At 59.4% G+C, this 16,542-nt stretch overlaps 2 protein-coding genes across 6 annotated transcripts in view; one reads left to right on the top strand and one right to left on the bottom strand.

The window, feature by feature from the left end:
* SORCS2 (sortilin related VPS10 domain containing receptor 2) overlaps positions 1–16,542 on the bottom strand; it is a 557,426-nt gene that overhangs the window by 265,893 nt on the left and 274,991 nt on the right. The gene's annotated exons all lie outside the window — the stretch shown is intronic.
* PSAPL1 (prosaposin like 1) lies at positions 11,895–14,241 on the top strand (the record flags this gene model as incomplete). Its single annotated transcript, XM_082463169.1, is given in 8 exon segments — positions 11,895–11,974; positions 12,501–12,547; positions 12,550–12,614; positions 12,617–12,735; positions 12,737–12,864; positions 12,867–12,901; positions 12,905–13,972; positions 14,092–14,241. Coding segments are annotated over 8 exon segments (1,692 nt in total).

Below are 16,542 nucleotides of genomic sequence, written 5' to 3'. Positions count from 1 at the left end.
GAGCTGGGAGAAGCCGAGTGGCCTCACGGCCTCCCCTCTGCCGGTCAGCTGGGCCGGTGGGCCGCCTCTCTGGGCTCCGTGCCTTGGTCTGGTCCCCTCACGTCCTGCACTCCTGCAGAGGTTGGGCCTGGGACTCACAAGGCCAACCCCACTTGCTCCTGCCCTCAGCCCCTCCGTGGCTCCCACTGCCCTGGAGACAAAGCCCAAGCTCCCCTCAGGGGCCGTCCAGGCCCGTCCCGACCCAGCCTGGTCACGGCAGCTGTGTCCACTGCTTAGCCGTCCACACCTCAGAGCCCGGCCTGTACTCTTAGGGGTGGGGACAGACGGGCCAGGGGGCTGGGGATTCCTAACGCCCCATGGTGGGTCCCACACAGGGGTGCCCTGTGGATATTTGTGAGTGGGTAGAACCTGGAAACTACCTTCCCTGTGCCTTAAGGGTAAACTGAGGCCCAGTGTGGGCCGTGGCTTGGCCTCCAGGCTGGTCTGTGGTGGAGCCTCCCAGCCGCCAGGCCAGGCTGCGTCTCCTGCTGAGACCTGGGTCTGGGCCCAGGTCACTTCATTCATTCACCCACTCACCTGGTCATTCATTCATTCATTCACTCACTCACTCGTTCCGTGGCTGATGGACATCTCCCAGGTGCCAGGCCCCCTCCAGGTGCTGGACACCCGAGAGGAGGGCCCTGCATGACTGGACCACATGTGTTGGGAGAAGCAGCGATGGATTGGATCATTAAGCAAACAGCTTGCAAACGTGGTGAGCGCTACCCAGCTGGGTACAGGGCCTCCAGATTGTGTAACTAGCTGTGGAGGGCTGGGGGCCCCTCACGTGGTGCGGGAGAACTTGTGTGCAGGAACCAGGCTGCTTCTGAGCAGGAACGAAGAGGAGATGGTCTCAGCTGAAGCCTTGTTCATGAAGCCCGACGCTGCTGGGAACCGCAGGGTCCCAGGCAAGGGCGGGGGAGCGGGAGGCCAGGGCCGCTCCCCCTCTTCCAGCCATAGTTCCTCTAGTTCTTCCCCTTGGCTGGGGAGGTGGCCTGGCACCCACCAGCGGGACACCGGGGAACCCAGCTTCACCAGGTGGGCCTCACGAGTCAGAGAAGACCCTTCGCCAAATCCCCCAGACACAGATGAGAACACTGAGGCCAGGGAGGGCAGACAGGCCTGGGGTCACAGCCGGTCCGCAGGCCGGGCACCAGAGCCCAGATCCGTGGCTCTGCAGGCCCCGCCCACGTCCATGTGGGACCCTCCATCACCATGAGAAGGAAGACACAGCCACCCCGTGCGTCCCGGGGGCCCCGTTCTTCAGGTTGTTTGAAGGGTAAAGCGAAGAGCAAATGGCATTTGTTTAACGAATTTCAAGGATCAAGAATTTCCAGATGTTTCCCCAGGTCCCACCCCTCTGCCTGGCCCCAGGTGCCTCCCTCACAGAGGCCCCTCTGGGGGAGAAGGGGCGGCTCCCTTGGGACCCCTGGGCATGGCGGAATTTCTGGCTGTCGAAACTCCACAAGGAGGAGGCCGTCAGATTCCTGGAAAACTGGAGTGATTTTCCAGGCCAAAGACCGCCAGAGACAACACAGAATCCACCTGAGAAGCTTGACCTCGGGGCCCAGTGGGGGAAGGGGACGTGCAGGAGGCTCCAGGGAGCCTGGCGGGGAGCCGGCCCACCCACGCGAGCACTGAAGCCTCAGGGAGTAGATGGACGGATGGATGAATCAACGAACGAACAAATGACACCGCCGACATCTACTGAACGCCGTGCCCTACGCATCACCCATCTGAGCGAGACTCCGGGTCCCGGGGGGGGAATTATCACCCCACCTTACTTACAGGCAAGAGACAGAGGCACAGCACCACGTGGAAACTTGCCCCAGTTCACCCACCAGCGGGTGGCAAAGCAAGGATTTGCATCCTGGTCAGTCTGTACGAATTCTGCGCTGCACTATTGTGCAGGTGTCGGGGAGGGGCCAAGGGAAGGAAGGAAGAAAGCGGGGAAGGGAGGGAGGCAAGCAAAAATCTTCCTTTGAATACATGAACTGGAAGTCCAGTCTTTGCCTCTGCCGGGCTGGCACAGGGCTCTGGAGCACACCTTGGCCACATCCAGTGACTCAGGAGACGCTCTGTGCTCCGACCAGCAGTCCACCCCCAGAGGACCACACCTGAGATCCTGGCCGGCTCCCCACACAGGTGCGCGCCGGGAGACCCACACAAGGCTGTTGGCTGTGGAACTGGCCAAAATAGCAAAACAAAGTGGGAGGAACGAAACACAGTGTCCCTCTGAAGGGAAACAGATCGACTTTGGGTTATCCATACGACGGAATCCCACCTATCAACAGGGATCCGTTTCATAAACACAGCACGGAGTGAAGAAGAACAAACCACAGGCAGAGACGTCCAGCGTGGGACCACTGGTGCCGATTTAAGGCGCACGACGCAACGCCATCCTTTGTTTATGGACACAGACAGATGTGGTGAAACCATGAAAACACGGGTGAGGATGGAACACATCAGAGTGAGTGCGGGGGTCACGCGGGCGGGGGACGGAATGCCTTGGCTGTGTCTGCAGTGCTTCACTGCTCTCAACAATCTGCAACACGGATACAAGACGTTAACGTCTGCCTAATGTCCACGGACATACAGGGGTCGGTGACATGGTTTCCCATGGCCTGAACTGTTTCATAACTGCGATGTTTTAATGTTAGGATCCATCTTTGATGGCAGCAGCGTCTTCCTGGCAGGTGGCAGAAGCCGGGATTCCTGTCCTGAGCCCGCTTCCCTGGATGTGGAGCCCGGAGGACTCCAGATGCTGGCTCTCACTGCCATGGTTTGAAGTCCACATTCCCAACATGTGGAATCATTTACTTGTCAACCGTGCGTCTATCCCTCCATGGAAAATAGAACATCTTCCAAGACGGGATTAACAAACAAATTAGCAGTGACAGGATCCAAGATGATGGCTGAACCTGAGGAGAGTGGTTCGACCTCTCCAAGCCTCAGTTTTCTCATCTGTGAAATGGGTGAGAATGGACACTGCGATACTGCCCCACAAGGTCGTCCTGGAGAAGCGGTGACCGTATTCAAGGGGTGAGCAGCTAGCACAGGGCCCTGTGTGTCCTAAGTGACCAATTAAGGGGAGGACAAGCCACCGCCAGGTGGGTCCCATGAGCCAGAGCCCTGGGGACATCAGGCCCCAACAGTGAGCACAACCCCTCTGGGGGCCCAGAAAGGGGGCTCTCAGCCAGGCGTCTCCGTCCAGGTTCGTCAGTTGTTTCACAGACCCACCCTCTCCTTCCAGAACGAAAGGGAAGCTCCTCCTGTGGCATCGGGGCTGCTTGGGAGGGGGCAGGGACAGTGGCTGGCGGCCCTTCCACCAGTAGAGGAAGTGCCTCGCTCCCTCCCCTTCCTCTAAGGAGGGGTCTTCTGGCCGTGCCCTGGTGAGCAGGGCCTGTGTGCCCCCAGCCAGCCAGTCTCCCAGCAGAGCCCGGGCCTGTCTAGCCCCACCCCACCCCCAGAGCAAGGCCCTCCTGTGCTCAGTAGCTCCCATAGCTCCCCAGTGCCCTGCCAGGCCCTTCTGGATGGAAGAAGGAGAGAATGACCTGGATCAGGAAGCCTGGGGCCCGTGCCTGGGAGCGTTCGGGCCCGGTTTCCTCAGCGGGAGGACCAGGATACCCTAATCTCTGCTCCACCCCCCCGGCTGCCACGGGATCCAAAGAACCCAGTGTGCGGAGAGAGGAGGAAGGTAGAGGGTCCCCAGGGAGCCAAGGCCGTGGGGCCTGGGGACTCAGAGGGCGGCTGCCTGGTGCAAACCCTGGCCCCAGCTGTCTCTGTGACCCGCAGGTTCTTAAACCACCAGATCTCACCTTGAAATGGGGCAGGCACGTGCCTCCCTCCGGGCTGCGGGGAGAACTACCCAGGGGCGTACCTGGGCGGGCTCAGCACAGCACCTGGCGCAGGTAGGCCCTACACAACCCCGTGGGCAGGACGGCAATCCCACAGTCCTACATATGGAAATGGCAAAAGCCCTAGAATAGACAAAACAATTTTACAAAAGGAGAACTTTAGAGGACTTCTACTGCTTGCTTTCAAGGTCTACTATAATCAGGACAGTACGGTATAGACAGGAGAATTGACATATGGATCCGTGGACAGAACAGACAGTCCAGAAATAGAGCCACCCATATATGGTCAATGGAGTTTTTGACAAAGCTGCAAAGATAATTCAACGAGGAAATGTTAAAATGAGGTCATGCTGGAATAGGGTGAGCCCCTATCCAATATGACCGGTGTCCTTCTAAAAAGGAGGAAATCTGGGTAGACAGGCACACAGGGAGGAGGCCATGTGAAGATGGAGGAAGAGATGGGGGTGATGCTTCTAGAAACCAAAGATCGCCAGCAAACCCCCCAGAGGCCAGGGCAGAGGCCCGGGACAGAGGCTCCCTCACAGCCTCAGAAGGAACCAACCTTGCAGACACCCTGATCTTGGCCTTCTGGCCTCCACAACTGAAGACGATAAACTTCTGTCGCTCAAGCCCGCAGCTTGCTTTGTTATGCAGCCCAGGAAACTAACACAAGGACGGATGGAGAGGATGCCGCAGGCTGGGTTCCGAGGAGAGAAGTCGGGTCCTTCTGGGAGGTGGTCTGGAGAGCTGGGCGGAAGTGCAGCCATCCCACAGTCGAAATCTTCAAAGCCCTTCCACATCCCCCTCCCCCATCAACCGTGGCTCCTCTCCACCGTTTGCCTGGCATATTCTCAACCTCGGAACCTCAAAGACCACCCAGAGGCTGCGACGTCCACACTTTCACGCCGGCCTGGACCTCCCCGCTGAGCCCCGACTGCCTGTCCCAAAGCTGCTCTCACCCTCGTCACCTCCATCCAGAGATCCCCATTTGCCGTCCCCCAACCCACCCCTCTCCTCCTGGGAGGAAGGCCTCCCCCCATCCCCTCCTCCACTGTCTCACCACCCCGGGCGAAGGTCCCGTCCTCAGTGTCCCTTCCCTGTCCTCCACGCCATGCCCTGGGTCAGGCACCTGCCTCCCACCTGGACGTCACAACAACAGGCCGACAGGTGTGCCTGCCTGGATCCGCCTCCCCCAGACCAGCTCCCAGCTGCTCAGGTCAAACGTGTGGCTGGTCCCTGGCTCCTCCCGCTCACGTTTCACGTTCAAACCGGCAGCACATCCTGTTGGCTCTAACTTCAAACAGATGCAGAATCCACGGCCGCCACCCACCCCTGCCACTCAGACCCTCACCTGGATCTCACCTGGATCACTGCAGTGACCTCCAACTCTTCCTGACCGGCGTAGTCTCCTTGCTGTTCCTGCACCCACCTGCCACAGGGCCTTTGCACAGTCCCTCTGGAACATGCTTTCCCCAGACCCCCACCTGGTTCTCAGCCACACCTCCTCAAGTTTTTACCCTGATATTCTTGAATCACTGATCACCCCCACTTCTGATCCCCCCCATGTAATTTCCCTCCCTCTCACTCATCACCTCTTTCCATCTTACAACACCTCTTTAAGTATTATAATTGTTGTTTAATTTCTGCTTCCTCCCACTAGTTCCAGGAACATGGGGTTTTTCTGTCTGTCTCATTCATTCAAATGTCCCCAGTACTTAGAACAGCAGCACTGAGCCCATAGTAAGGGCTCAATACACAATTGCTGAATATGCACATGAAAGTAAAGCAAAATAGACACGGTGTGGCCTGTCTGCCCTTAGGATCTTCTTATTTTCCCTCTTCTAACAGAGTAAGAGGAACTCTGCCCACATCACCAGCCTTCTCCCTGCGCCCATGAGGATGAGATGACCTACTTCACCTGCCGGGAAGGCCCTGCCAGCTCCCCCAGGTGCCCCTCCTGCAGCCGCCACCTGGGGCAGCCCGGCTGAGTGGGGCTTGCTATGTTAAGACCGTCCTGGAGCTGCAGCCTGGCCTGGGGAGGTGGCACACGCCACCGGGCAGGAGGGTGCCTGTGGGAAAATACCTGTGCGAGCTGCAGGATGTGTCAGGAGGAACAAGGACTCAGGGGGAGGCGCACAGGACCACCCCGAGCTGCTGGGCACAGGGAGACACTCAGCCAACACCGATGTCCTGGGCCCCCGAGGGAAGGTCTCCGGGCTCTGGAGGCTTGTGTGTCGAAGGCCCTGGCCATCAGAGTCCCAAACGCTTGTGTCTGCACCCGCCCCCCACGCTTCCTGGCTTCTCTGGCCTCCCTTCTTTATGCCCACCCACCCTGGGGGCTATGTCTTCACAGCCTTCAGACAGGGGCCCTAAGTGCCTGGAGGTGGAGGCCACTGGGGCTGGAAGATCCAGTGCCTCCCAAGGCTTTTGGGTTGTGGGGACCAGGAGCTAGGGGCTGCCCTTCAAAGGCCCCTGCCGCTCAGGCCTGCGGGTCCTGGAGCCGAACTCCAAACCTACGAGACTCGCCAGGGGCTCAGAAGAGCTTCACAATCGCGTCCAGTGGCTGGCGTGTCGCAGGCGCTCCACCAGCACCCGGGCACCTCGCCCCAACCCCAGAGGCTCTCCGTGCAGGGGGGGTCTCTGCCCCAGGCTGCCCAGGGCCAAGGCTGGATCCAAACCACAGCCAGTGTTTAAGGTCAAGGTCAGCAGTGCCCAGAACCCCTCAGCTGTGGATGGAATGAATCGTGTCCCCTAAAAGACAGGCTGAAGTCCTAACCCCAGGACCTATGAATGTGACCTTATTTTGGAAATAGAGCCTTTCTAGATGTAACTGGTTAAGATAAGGTCACACTGGACTCGAGTGGGCCCTCTCTGATGACTAATGTGCTTATAAGAGGAAATTTGGACAAAGAGACACAGATACAAAGGGAAAAGGCCATGTGATGACCGAGGCAGAGATTGGAGTGACGCAGCCACAAGCCAAGGACACCAAGAAAGAGGCAAGGAAAGATCCCTCCCTTCCCCCCCAGCTCGGCCCTCCCAACACCTTGTCCTCAGACTCTGGTGGGGGCCGCGGTCTCTTCCTCTGTTGTTACTGTGAAGCCGCGGCCCCAAGGGGGGCCCTCTGAGGGCAGCCAGTCCTCGGTGGGCATGTCAGGTTCAGCTGGAGCGGGAGATGCCTAGCCCGCCCGCCCTCCACATCACGCGTCTGTGAAATGACGATCGTCCTGTAGCCTCTAAGTCCCGGGAACCACCCCTCCATCCCTCCAGGAGCACGTGCGTCTCAACGCGAGGGGCGGCGTGGGCAAGCTGACCCCGTCCTTGGGAGTTGGGGGCACAGGGCTGATCTGAGCTCGGCTGACTTGCCGGTCCAGCTCCTCCCTGGGGCTCAGAAGATGCCCCGATGGCACCGCGGCATTCCCCACATCTCAGCCCTGCTTAGGAATCCCACGGCCCCTCCGCCTGCCCTTTAACTCTGCCCGGCTCACCTACACGCACACACCTTTTGGCTCAGGCACGAGTCCCGGCCTCCCACTCAGCTCCCTGGCAGCCCTCACCTCGCCCTGGCTGCCTCCACTCCCTGCCCGGCTCTGCCAGGCCACCCTGGGCCTCTGTGCTGCGGAGGCCTGGCTGTGGGGCAGGCCCGGCTTCCCGCGGGCTCTCTGGTGGGCTGGGGTGGTCTCCTGGAGGAGGCCCTGACCCTGGCCTTGGGCTCCCCACCCATGCCCGTCACCTGGGCGCTCTCTGTCCCCAGACTTCCCAGAGACGGTACTTGGGTCAATCCGACCTCCACTTCTCGGAAGCAACAACGGCCCTTGTGAGGGCGCTCGCTGGCTCCGGAGGCCCATCCGCCTCACGCCCTCGCCTCCTGGCCTGGCCGCTGCACCCACAGGAGCACGCACCCACCACCGGCCTCTGCCCCCGCCACGCCTCCCCCCTGCGGCACTTCCCCTGGGTGTTCACTGTATCCAAGCACTGTGCTCATGCCACCTTCCCAGAGGGGCCACACGGGCCGGCCGGCCGCAGGGGCGGCCAGCCCTCCACCCCAGTTTAGCCTTTGTCCCACTTTCCTGCATAGAAGTCATTTCCACCTGGCATTAGAAGGGTCATTGGCGTTTACTTGTGCATGGTTTGTCCCCAGCACCCGAATATCCGCTCCTCATCCATCTCCTTCCCTGTTAAGCCCCAGCTCACAGCAGGGGCTGCAAAAATACACGGGAAATGAGTGATTTCGTGAATCCCACCCCTGGGTCCCAGCATGGCCAGGCAGAGCAGGTAGGTTCTGGGCAGGGACAGGAATGTCACCCAGAAGAGGCAGGAAGGGCCGAGAGGAAGAGAGGTGGCCCTGGGAGGGGCGAGGGGGCGTCAGCATCGGGCAGGGCCACGGCAGAATGAAGGGAAGGGCTGGGAAAAGCAGGCACCGCTATGCTCAGAGATTCCAGAACACGGGCTGGGGAGCTCCGCCGGGCTGCAGCCTCTGTCACTCTGCGTGGGCAGAAGAGCGAGCAGGTGTCACCATGTACCTGGGGACAGCTCCTTCCGGCCCACACGGCAGGGCGGCCTTGGGGGCTGGTGGTGAAATGGCGGCCAGAGAGGGCTGGGCGAAGTGCTGAGAAATGGGCCATGTTTTCTGTCCTTTGAGGCATCAAAACCTTCCTGGTTCCCTCCCTCTCCAAGCTGGTCCTCCTGGAAGCAGGCGCCCAGCAAGCTCCATCCCCACCTCCTGTGCATCCCCTCCTGACCTTGGTTCTACATAAGGGTCCCACCCACAAAACACCCCCCTCTCGCCCCCCAATCCCAGTGGGACCAGGCTTATCTCTACTTGGGAAGAAAAAGTAAATCACTTCCAGAGAAATTTTTTTAAACAAATGGAATTTATACAAAATACAGCAATCGCTGCCATTTGTTGGGCTGTGGGTGGAGGATGAACGCTGGTCATGTCACTTCCAGCACTTTCTGTAGGGTGACATGAGAGCCGTGTGGCACAGCGCTGCCGAGGTGACAGGGCCTGGGGCCGCCACGTCAGTGCCTGGTGCATCTGCTCAGCCCACACGGGCCCCGTGCCCCAGGACGCGCAGAAGTGCTCCAAGAATGGTGGATGCACATCAGAGACGCACAGGCAAGCTCAAAGGGACCCACTGCTCTGATCTGAAGCATCAGAGAAATCGTAGTCATGGAATACAATCTATTAAATAAAATAAACATTCACGAGTCCACATAGGAAGGAAGGAAGGGAGGGAAGAAGGGAGGGAGGGAGGGAGGTAGGAAGGAAGGGAGGGAGGGAGGAAGGGAGGGAGGAAGGGAGGGAGGGAGGGAGGGAGGGAGGTAGGAAGGGAGGGAGGACGGAAGGAAAGAAGTGGGGGAGAGAAGGAAAAACTCTTTTTTACAGAAGAATTCCAACATAAATACAGAGGGAAGGTGGGGTTAGCAAATGATCAGTGATGCTAACAGTGGATAAACATTTGCTGAGAACAGAATAGTTACATACTCTCAAAGCACCTTTCTAAATATTATTAATTACAAAAAGAAACAGTAACTTCACAGAGGAAGAAACAGGCAGATCTTCAGCAAGTGACCCCAGATCAGCAGTACTGTGCTGGCTCACAACCACCCTCCTCACGTGGCACACAGAGGGATCCTGCCACATCTGACTGCGACGAAACCTGGGCAGACCCAAGGGGAGGGCATTCTGCAAAATAACCCACCTGGACGCCGGTGTCACAAAAGACACATGAAAGCTGACAGAGGAGCCGTGGCGGGCACGCACAGCCCGTGACCCTGGAGCTGGGACACGGATACAGAGCAGACCTGGGGCCACTGTGCAGTTTGAACATGGGCTACAGGTTAAACAATAGTCCTGTGTCAACATTACAATCCTTGATGTTGATAAATGCACTGTGATTATCTGAGAAAATGTGCTCGTCCTCAGGAAACACACACTGGTAGTTGGTTGTAATGGGCCACGATGTCTCCATACTCTCAACAGGTTAGGAAAAAAGTATCTGTAAATATAAATGCATGAGGACGGATGGGCGGATGAGAGGAAAGCGGGGAGGGGAAACCACAAAGCCAATGGGGCAAACATGCCTCAGTGACGGGTGGCCAGGAGTTCCTTGCTCTATTTTTGCAATGGTTCTCTAAGTTTGAAATTACATCAGAATAAAACATAGCCTCCCCCAAACAAAGCACATGAGGAGCAACCAGAACTCTTCGAACACTGCTGAGCGGGGACCGGTACAACCACCGTGGGAAATCCGTGTGTCGGCATCTACTGCGACATCTGCCCGCTGACCCCCGCAATTCCGCTCCTTGAGAAAATCCAGCAGAGATGGGGAGACGCGCGCCCCTAGATGTGCACAGAGATGTTCGGAGCGGCACCGTCCATGCCAGCCCCAAACTGGACATGACTCAAATGCCCACGAGGGTAGACTAGATTAATAAATTGTGAATTCACCCAACAGATTCTGCACAGAAATGAGGACCCGCCCAGCAGCTCGGAGGGATCTCATAGGCGCAATATTGCACCAAAGAAGCCAGACACGAACCAGTCCGGTTCCAGGCAGGGGTCGGGGCAGGGGTGGCCGGAAGGTGCACCAGGGGCTGCCTGGAATTGACACTCTGTCTCGATCTGTGTGCTGGCTCGGTTTGTGGATCTTCACTGAGCTAAACACTTACAATCTGTGCCTTCTCCTGTATACATGCAACTTTTTAATAAAAACGTAAAAATTAGAGGGAGTTCCCTGGCGGTCCAGTGGTTAGGACTCTGCACTTTCACTGCCTGTGGCCCCGGTTCGATCCCTGGTCAGGGAACTAAGATCCCGCAAGCCGCACTGCACAGCTGTAAATAAATAAATGAATGAATGAATAAATAAATAAATAATTTTAAAAAATATTAGAAAGCCCAAGAGAAAAGTCTCCTATGTACTTTTTAAAAATAAAAAACAATTCTGTGTTTCATCAGTGAGGAGAAGGTTCTGGGCCTCTGGGAAGGGCAGCGTTGGGGGAAGGAGACCAAGGCAGCAGTGGTAAGGGCTGAGCAGGAGGTCAGGGGCTGCCCGGCCAGGGCCCTGGCACAGGCTGGTCCAGGCCACAGGGCAGGGCCTCCTGCCTGCCGGTTCCAATGCCCACAGTCCTCGTAGGATGCCAGCGGGTGCTCTGGAATCCCAGGCAATGCCCTGAATGAAAAGCAGGCACCCGGAGAGTGTGTTGAAGTGCCTGTCCCTGGGAGCAGGAGATGGGGCACCCACACCTCCAGCCCCACCTTTCCGGGTGAAACCCGGGAGCTGGGCAGCCGCTCGCCTAGGCTCACTTCATCCCAAAGGCCGTCCCTCCTCTGGTCCAAAGGAGCCACAGTCCTAGGGCTGGTGGGAAGAGCTCAGCAAATCCTGCTTTCCATACGCTCTTCCCAGCCCCGCACCCCAAAGGAAGGCAAATGGAACCAACCGACCACATTCCTCCACCGAGGCTGCTGCAGTCTCAGGCCCCAGGGCCTGACCCACATAGCTGGGGGTGCGGAATGCCCCCTCTGAACACTCAGAGCCCCAGAATCTGAGAGATGGCACCACGCAGGGGGCTCACACCCACCGAGGGACTCGGGCGGCCCCAGGAGAGCCCCTACCCCCAGGCCCCTGACCCGTCCACCCCTGGGAAGGCCCCATGGGAGCGTTGAGCTGTGTGGAAATCAGGCCAAAGGCAAGGCTAGCTCCGGAATTCTCCATTTTAATGAACAGGTCCAACTCAGGACACCTGTGTGTATCTCCTCAGCGCTGATTCTCTTGCTTGATAATTCATTTAAAAACTAAGGAAGAAAAATAGTAAGATAAAGAGTGACACAGGAATGAAAGAAGTTCCTTTCGTGTATGTGTACTTTCAACCAGCACTTTCATATCACCTGTGGACCAGCCCACATTCAGCCAAGTTTCCAGAAGGAAGACACTGACTGGGCCCAGGGACCCGTTTTCTGGTGGCTTCCTCACACGTGGCTATCCTGGGTGGCCGATGGGTGTTCTCATCACAGATGAAGCCGTGGGGGTCCCCCACATGGCATCGCCGGCCAGGGTCAGGGCAGAGCCGGCCAGGCAAGTCATTTCAAGGCCATGTAGAAAACAGAGCTTCAGCAGTTGGTCAGTCATTAAATTCACTTAATCTTCTGGCATCAAAAGGACAGAATGCCTTTATGGACTTCCCAGAGGGGGACAAAAATTCCCCCAAGGGTCTCACATTCTAGGAGGGGACCCAGCCATGGGGACAAATCAGGATGGGATGAGGAGTTGTGGGGAAGAGGGCAGACGGGCTTCTAGGAAAGGGGTCTTGGACCTTTGAGTTGTGCTTCATTCAAAAACGAGCTGGGTTTTGGAAGATGAGTGAGAGTTTATACCGGGGGAAGAGGGAAGAACGGTGCTCCAGGTAGAAGCGCCCTGCACCAGGCTGTGGGGATTCAGGGAATCGGGGTGATGAGGCAGGCTGCCGGGAGGGCGGGGCCGCCCCGTGCCACTGCTCAGGGGCCAGGCGGGACCGCTGGGTTCATAGCAGCAGCCAGGAGGACGGCAGTGGAGCTGGCCAGTGACAGAGCATCAGGCTCTGGGCGCTGCTTCTCCGGCCCAGCATCCTGGGCACCACCCCGGCCGGCTCCATCTCTGGCCCTGAGGAGTGTGCAAGGGCTCGGCGGTGGGGCATCGGGACCTACAGGTGGCAACGAGGTGCGGGTCGGTGGGGCGGGGAGGCACTGCCGCAGCACCGCCTGGAGCCAGCCCACCGCCAAGTGCCTGCCCTGCGCCGTGTGCCTGGACGTGGCGGCCGCTGCCAGCAATGGACTGAACCCCAAGGCCATGGAGACCGATCCTGGCTGTGGTGATGAAGAAGACTCCAAGCCAGGAGTCTTCGGCCAAGTGCAAGGGGACGGTGGACGCCCACGGCTCAACCATCCTGAGCGTGCTCGGCGGGGCCCCGGGCAGCGCCCCGGCACAGGTGTGTGCCAGCCACTGCGGAGGCTACCGGCCACCCCGTGACCGCTCTCCGAGGAGGACACATCCGAGGTGGTAGTCCCATCCATGGCCAGTGGGCCCCTCAGCTCCCGACCTCCACGGATTCCCGTGAGCACAGGGTGCCAGGGCTGTGTCTGGCCGGTCACCCGGCCCCAGGACGCCGTGGGGCCCAAGCTGTCCAACCGGGTGGAGGTGACCACAAGGGAGCAGTGCGAGTCCCTGTGGCCAGGCCTGACTCTCCTCTGCGAGAACTACATCTGCCAGCTTTTTGCCCCTCCCGAGCAAACACTGAGGCTCATGCCGCCAAATGAGACCTGCAGGAAGGAGGGCTTCTGTAAGGAGCCGAAGGAACGGGCCCACCTGGCTCACGCGGCTGCTGTGGATGGGGTCCCTTGGCTGGCGCTGGCGTCGCTGAGGAAGAAGGGTGAGGTCCAGAGGAAGGCTGGCGTGCCCTGTGAAGTGTGTCTGCAGGTGGTCCAGAAGCCGGACCGGAGGCTGGAACCCAACAGCAGCAAGGTCGTCAGCCGCGCCCTGGAGCGTGTGTGCTCGGTGCTACCCGCTCCCGTGGTCCAGAAGTGCGTCAGCTCGGTGGATGCCTACAGCCCTTCCTTGGTGGAACTCCTGACCAGAGCCACCCCAGAGAAGCTGTGCACGTGCACGCGGCTGTACGGCAGAAGGAGGCGGGCCTGGGCAGCCCACGAGGGTCCTACGACGCTGCCCCCGCCCCCGCTGGGAAAGGAGAACCAGGGCAGCTTCTGCAGTGGAGGCAAGTGGCTGCTTGGCATGTCCGCCCACAACCTGCAGCAGCAGAGCACCAAGCGCCGCATCCTGAGGGCCTTCAAGGGCGTCTGCCGCATCCTGCCCCTGCCCCTCATGGTACAGTGCGACCACCTCATAACCGATTACCAGCCCGTGCTCATCGAGACCCTCGGGGAAAAGATGGACCCCACGGCCCTGTGCGCGAAGATGGCCTACCACGCTCCCACGGCAGCGCTGCTAGGCACCGACCGGAGCATCCTGGCACCGAGCTTCTGGTGCAAGAGCCAGGAGGCCGCCGAGACGCGCGGCTCCGCGGAGCACTGCCAGAGCCACGTGTGGAAAGAGACGCCCTCCCCACGCTGGAGAGCACGTGTGACCACGGCCGCCCGAGACCCGGCGCCGGCCAGCACCCCCCGCCCCCTGGGAGGCCCTCATCTCCCCAAACCCCACAGGAACCCTATAAGGTGGATCGGAGCAAGCTGACTGCGCTGCCGCCGCCCAGCGCACTGACCCGACTCTCCATCCCTGTGCCGTGGCTGACGGTGCGTGGGGCCTGGCGCTGGCCGCTGGGGCCCCCTCTACACCTTGCTGACGGGTCCTGACCCGGGTGAGCAGTGGCAGGGCCGACTGCGGGTGGAGAGGGGCCATCAGGGACGGAGGCCCATCCCCCTTGTCACACAGCTGGGAGGGCGGGGCTTGGTCTCTTCCATAGGCACCACCACTTGCTCAGGCCAGACCTCACCGCTCACTGCTCAAGCTGGGGTCCTGGGGGTGGCCTCACAGGTGCATACGATGTGTGAGTGTCCGTGGGCCTTTCTGGGGAGGAGGCAGGGTCTTTGACTAAATGCTCCAAGGGGTTCTTGGGCTCAGCTCTGTCCTTCTGACGCCCCTGCCCACCGCGGGACCCTCCCCCTATACCCCAGACTCTAGGCTGCCCTGGTGATAGGCGGAAGGAAAGCCTGTGCTGTGCTCTAAGTAGGGAGAGGAAAATGTGACATGTACGAGCCCACGGGGACAGCCCAGGGGGTCAGGTGATGGCAGGCAGATCCCTCCACCCGTTGGAGCCTCAGTTTTCTAATCTGTAGAATAGGAGTGATCACACCTGTCTCATGGGGATGCTGAGGCAGACCACTAGAGGAGAGGTCCATGAGCTTCCTTCCCCCAAAGAACCAGCATCCGTCAGTCCGCTGGGGCCAACAAGACCCAGCTCAGTGCTCCCCAGCAGAATCTGGCTGTGCACGTATTGAATAAACTGCAAGCTTCCTCCAAATGGCACGTGCTGTGTCTTCATTCTCATGAAGCCCTGGTCCACGAGCTGCTGCAGCGCCCCCTCTTTCTGGCCTCGCCCAGGCGTCTCCTCCTCCAGGAAGCCTTCCTGAGGCTCTCAGCCCAGTTTAGGCGCCCGCTGTGGTTTCCCCTCATGCCATATTGTCATCATCGGTCCCCCCAGCACACTGTGAGCCCCTCTGGGGTGGCCACGGGGCGTGACCCTTACTGTGTCTCATGCCCAGCACAGGGCTAGCACACAGTAGGTGCTGAAACATTCGTGGGACACACACACGAGTGTTTCAGTTGAGGCCTGGCCTGGAGAGGCCCAGTGGTCACTCTCAGATGAATTCCTCTGGAGGAAGAGGGGTGCCCAGGCCTGGGTTAAGAGACCTGAGTGGGCGCTCTTTTCTGAGAAGGCACACCTGAGCTCTTAGGTAAATCTCCTGGGCCCCAGCCATCGCCCCAGGAAGACAGGTGCCCTCGGCCTGAGTTTCCAGACTCAGTGCTGGTGCTTGTTGGCTGGGGCTGGGCCCACTGGTCCACTGGTCAGCCCTGTCCAAGTCCAAGAGGAAGACCCCGTCCAAGATGGTGATCGTACTGGCCCACGGACCTCAGGGCCCGGACATGGGCAGGAGAAGGCAGCTCATGCCAGGTTCCCAAACACGATGCCTTGTGATGGAGGGACTTGGAAACTGCTGGACTGTGCACGATTCACATCTCCGGGAACAGCCCTAGAGGCTGCTGGTCTGCTGGTGCGTGTCCCCTCTCTGGGACAGGACGGGACTGCACCCCTCCTCCGGCCTGGCTGGGGGACACCTGCTGACAGTTGTACGGCAGATCTCAGCTTCCTGGGACATCACTGGCCACACACGGCGGCCTGTGAGAGCCCAGGAGGGGTGAGCACCACGTCTCACAGGTGCCCCACCCATGCAGAGCTGAGATGCCATCCCATCACCGTCCCCACAATCCAAAGCGACCTGAAGTGGGCCGTCAGGGCAGGGTCTCCACATGCCCCTCCCTCTGCCTGCCCCACACCCAGGGCTGGGAACCGTCTGCTCCCACCAACCCACTTCAGAGCTGTGACTGCACATGAGCCCAGCCATACACCCGGGCAAGCTGGTCATCCAAGGACGGTGACCACCGATCACCTACCGAGGGCTTCCCACCTGCCCCTGCGGGGCACTGCCCCGAGAGCTCTGCCTGGCTTCACTCCTCACCCTCCACAACCACCTTGAGGGGGGCACCATTATCACCCCATTTCATAGAGGCGGAAACAGGGACCAGAGGGGTTCAGTAACTGGCCCAAGGTCACACAGCCCGTAGGCAAGGAAGCCAGGAGTCCAGCCCAGGCAGGAGCAGGCTCCAGGGCCTGTGCTCCTGACCCTCACAGCCGCTGGTGGGGTTCAAGGCCTGCCTCCGCTTCCCATTTCTGAATAGGTGCTCCCGCCTCCAGGGTCCTCAGCAGGACCAACGACAGTGCAGGAGAAGCGTCGGCTCGATGGATGCACCGCCAAGGACGGGGGCTTTAAAGCCTCTTCCTCCCACCGGGCACGTCTTTCTGCGTTTCTAGGTTGCCTCTTAAAATGTGCTGCATTGTTTTCTTTTTGCAAATCCTCCTCCTAAGACGCACTGAG

The sequence above is a fragment of the Balaenoptera physalus genome (assembly GCF_965194825.1).
Source record: "Balaenoptera physalus genome assembly, chromosome: 5".
In the NCBI taxonomy this organism is placed as follows: domain Eukaryota; kingdom Metazoa; phylum Chordata; class Mammalia; order Artiodactyla; family Balaenopteridae; genus Balaenoptera; species Balaenoptera physalus.
The sequence above is the reverse complement of the archived record's forward strand: the minus strand, read 5'-3'. Positions and strand labels throughout refer to the sequence as shown.